The 3,412-nt window shown below is 44.1% G+C and overlaps 2 protein-coding genes across 2 annotated transcripts in view; one reads left to right on the forward strand and one right to left on the reverse strand.

The window, feature by feature from the left end:
- The window catches only part of Hao (Hydroxyacid oxidase), a 15,636-nt gene that overhangs the window by 6,500 nt on the left and 5,724 nt on the right, over nucleotides 1-3,412 (forward strand). The window lies entirely within an intron of this gene.
- Pgant6 (Polypeptide N-Acetylgalactosaminyltransferase 6) lies at nucleotides 191-3,001 on the reverse strand. The gene is made up of 2 exons (XM_011306342.1): nucleotides 2,271-3,001; nucleotides 191-1,983 (listed from the first exon to the last, which is right to left on the reverse strand). The coding sequence occupies exons 1-2, from the start codon at nucleotides 2,433-2,435 to the stop codon at nucleotides 337-339; spliced, it is 1,812 nt and encodes a 603-aa protein (XP_011304644.1). The 5' UTR covers nucleotides 2,436-3,001; the 3' UTR covers nucleotides 191-336.

Below are 3,412 nucleotides of genomic sequence, written 5' to 3' on the forward strand. Positions count from 1 at the left end.
TTTTTTAACACATGTAGTGGAAAAAATAGACATTTCCTACAGCGCTATCACGATTCTCGGTAATCAGAAGACATCACACATTCGTCGATTGGTCAATCGTGGAGAGTGGGGGAAAATGGACTTCAATAGCAATTCTTTATATCTGTAGAGAGTATTGCAATTGATAAAGTAAAAAAAAAATGGCAAAAGATATGATAGGAAGCCTGATTTTTATATAATGGCTATAATCTCTAGTGTTGGAATGATGCCTGGAATTCGTTGCTAAAATTCAACGTGTACAATTAAAAGTATTTTCCCCCATGACAGCCTCATAATTCCCGACTGACTAGTAAAAACTCATGCGAAATTGGGTCCCACATTATCCCAGTCATTAATAGCCTTCATGTTGACCTCCTGAATCCTCCACTTTTGTGTGGCACTGTCAGAATCACAGGCAGTAACGTAAACCCTCTTGGCCCCGGGCTCAGCATCGAGGCATCTCTGGGCATTGCCGTGCATGATCCACTGTTTCTCGATATCATACTTCCACCTCTGGTTGCCATGCTTGCCATGACAGGGATAGAGCGTAACAGGAGCCTTGAGCTCCCCGCTCGAGACATCGAGACAGTCAGTCCTGCCCTTGAGTCTGAGGTCTTTATGCCAGGTCATTCGAAATTCTTGCTCAAAATCACCGTTATTCTTGCCCAAGTCTCTGACACAAGAGTCCAACATGACAAGCTCGTCCTTCTTTCTCTTCTTGGCATCGAGACACATCTCAGGTGCCCCCACATTCCTGATTTCCCCGGACGCAAAGTCATCAGGCTCGATGGGTGGGTAGTACTCAACGAGATCAAAGGCGATCTTCTCCATGAACCACTTGAACGATTTGCAGTGTAGTCTCTCCCTGAGGGCCTTCTGCTCTCCCAGATCTCCAGGATCTAGGGCCCTCAAATGGCTTCTTCTCCTGTAAATAAACTCTTTGTACTCGTCCATCCACACCTCCGCGACTCTCTTGTAGTTCTTTCCCAAAAAATCACCCCTGCCGGGATTGGGAAACGGTGGAAACTTTCTATAGATGTGACCGACTCTGGAGCAAGGCGCGTCAAGCATCTGGCCGCCGCACTGCCATATCTTGAAAGATAATTCATACTGCTCACCCCCCCAGATATCAAGACCTGGATCGTAACCACCCAGCTCCCAGAAGAATCTCGCTGTGATGGCAAATAGTCCTCCAGCCATCACCGGCGATTTGAAGGGCTCCGCCGGATGCTTCAAATCGTCATGTAGGAGCGGGAGACGTTTGTAGTACAACTCCCAATCAAAAGCTCCCCTAGCACCCTCGTCCTGGGCCCTGTACTCAAACGTATCGAAGGCTATTACATCAATGAAGGGACAAACGCAAGTCCTGTAGTCCTCGGCGATGGGCTCTAACAGGGGCGGCAGCCAGTTGACATTGGCCTCTGTGTGTGAATCGAGGAATACCAGAACTTGAGCCTTGGCTGCTTTGGCACCTGCTAGCCGCCCTCTTATCAAACCTGAACGCACTCCCAGGCGGATTATCTTAACGAGAGGCAGATGTTTCGCGACGTAATCGTCTAGTTTTATCTGAAGCTCTGGCTTTGTGCTCGCGTCATCCACCAGGATTATCTCCTCCAGGAGAGAGACTGGCGAACGATTGACGACACTCCAGCAGGTGCGCAGGAGTGTCGACAGGTGCTCATTGTGAAAGGAGACTATAACTGAAACCGATGGCAAACGGCGAAAGTATTTCTTTCGGCGGCAGTCTGGGTGGCGGATGTCAGGGATCGAACGGTTCAGGGCGATCAGATCGCTCAGGGCACCATTGAACCCGTTTACTTGGTACAAGCTTCCCTCCAAGGAGGACAACGATGCCGGCAGCGAACCTGCTCGACCTTGCTCACCAATCCCCCTTCTTTTCGACTCTGTGTTTATCATTTTTAAGTCATGCCAGTCCATTTTCTCCTCAGTCTCTCCCATTTCTTTCTGCAATATAATTCAATAATTTCCCCTTAATATCCTAATTGATAAATAATTCCGTTTAGAAGAGAATATACCATTCGTTTAAGCGGATTAATTCAAATATCGCGACAAACCAAAAGACCTTGAAAATTGATCATTCAAATATTCGATTAAAAAGAAAAAAAAAACAGCTTTACATAAGTTTAAAACTAGAAATTTAATGAGAAAAAAATAATGTTAAAAAACGGGTGTCTTTGCCATAAATATTCGAGGAGTTTTGGAAGTGGCAATTGAAGTGGAAATTGAAATACCTCGATTTGCTGGTGTTGCGGGTAATTGTGGAGTTGTAGAGAATGTGGTCCCCGGGCGTTGATGATTTTGCCGCTTCTCACATAGCGAAATACGATAACAGTAATAATCACTGTGATCGCCGCGAGTGAAATGAATTTTATTAGACTAACTACGTTTCGTTTCATGCTGAGTAGCACTATTATCACATTCCAAGGGTGCAGTAATTGAGAAAATCTTCACATCTCCGAGTCATCTCAAGTCGAGTGGAATGAGCCCATTTTATATGATATTATCAGACGTATGAAACCACCGTGGATCGGAGTTATTGAGCAGTACCTCTACTACTCTATTCATGGAGAAAAATTCACCGAGTCCGCTGTACTTCACCACTACGATTCTTTCACAATCCACTGGACCCATTCAAATCCATTCCAATGTGATTTTAACAGTGGAGTGAGAAGCTCCTCAAGGTCGGACTCATATACTCCGCAATCTTGGCAATATTTTTTTTTTATGTATTGGCGAATGCACAATAAATATCCTTTATTAAAAAAAAAAAGCACTGAGCGGTGAGTAGTAGGATGCGTTCTCATGTGATGACAGTACAAAAAATATCTCACCGTCGCACTGTGTAATAGTAATTTTAGATGGAGATATCGCAGAGGATTTATATGGGGTGATTAATGAATAACTATTGAAACATCAATTATCATTTTTACATATAAAGGAGAGCATAATAGCCAGAGAGGATTGACTAAAGTAGAGACTCAGTTCTGGGGGGTTGAGTGACACCAACGGCATCGTAGTACTGCACCCCAAGAAAGGGAGGGCGCCACACGCAATGTTGGGGTGTTTTTTTTTTATTGACCAAGTTTTTATTGCAATGCTGGGGTGTCTCAACGCGACGGGGTGAATTTCATTTTCTGCGGCATGAATGCTTTTTATTTTTTATTTGTTTAACTGAAATTTAGCCAACTGTAGAACGATCGGAAGGGTAGAGCCACATCTTGTGGAATTTCAAATGAAAAAAATTATTCAATATGTTGAAGATATACTCCTATTGAAATAAATTATAATAATGAGCGCGTGTCCTATCGGTAACGTGCTCGGCTAGCACGCCGACGGCTGGGTTTCGATCCCGCCAACATTCATTTTTTTTTTT

The sequence above is a fragment of the Fopius arisanus genome, unplaced genomic scaffold, assembly GCF_000806365.1.
Source record: "Fopius arisanus strain USDA-PBARC FA_bdor unplaced genomic scaffold, ASM80636v1 scaffold00046, whole genome shotgun sequence".
Lineage (NCBI taxonomy): Eukaryota > Metazoa > Arthropoda > Insecta > Hymenoptera > Braconidae > Fopius > Fopius arisanus.

Bases quoted from the DNA above. Each gene is read 5' to 3' on its own strand.
- Pgant6 (XM_011306342.1), bottom strand. From the start codon at position 2,435: ATGAAACGAAACGTAGTTAGTCTAATAAAATTCATTTCACTCGCGGCG. The intron at 1,984-2,270 runs GTATTTCAATTT...ATTATATTGCAG, and splicing joins CGCAACACCAGCAAATCGAG to AAAGAAATGGGAGAGACTGA.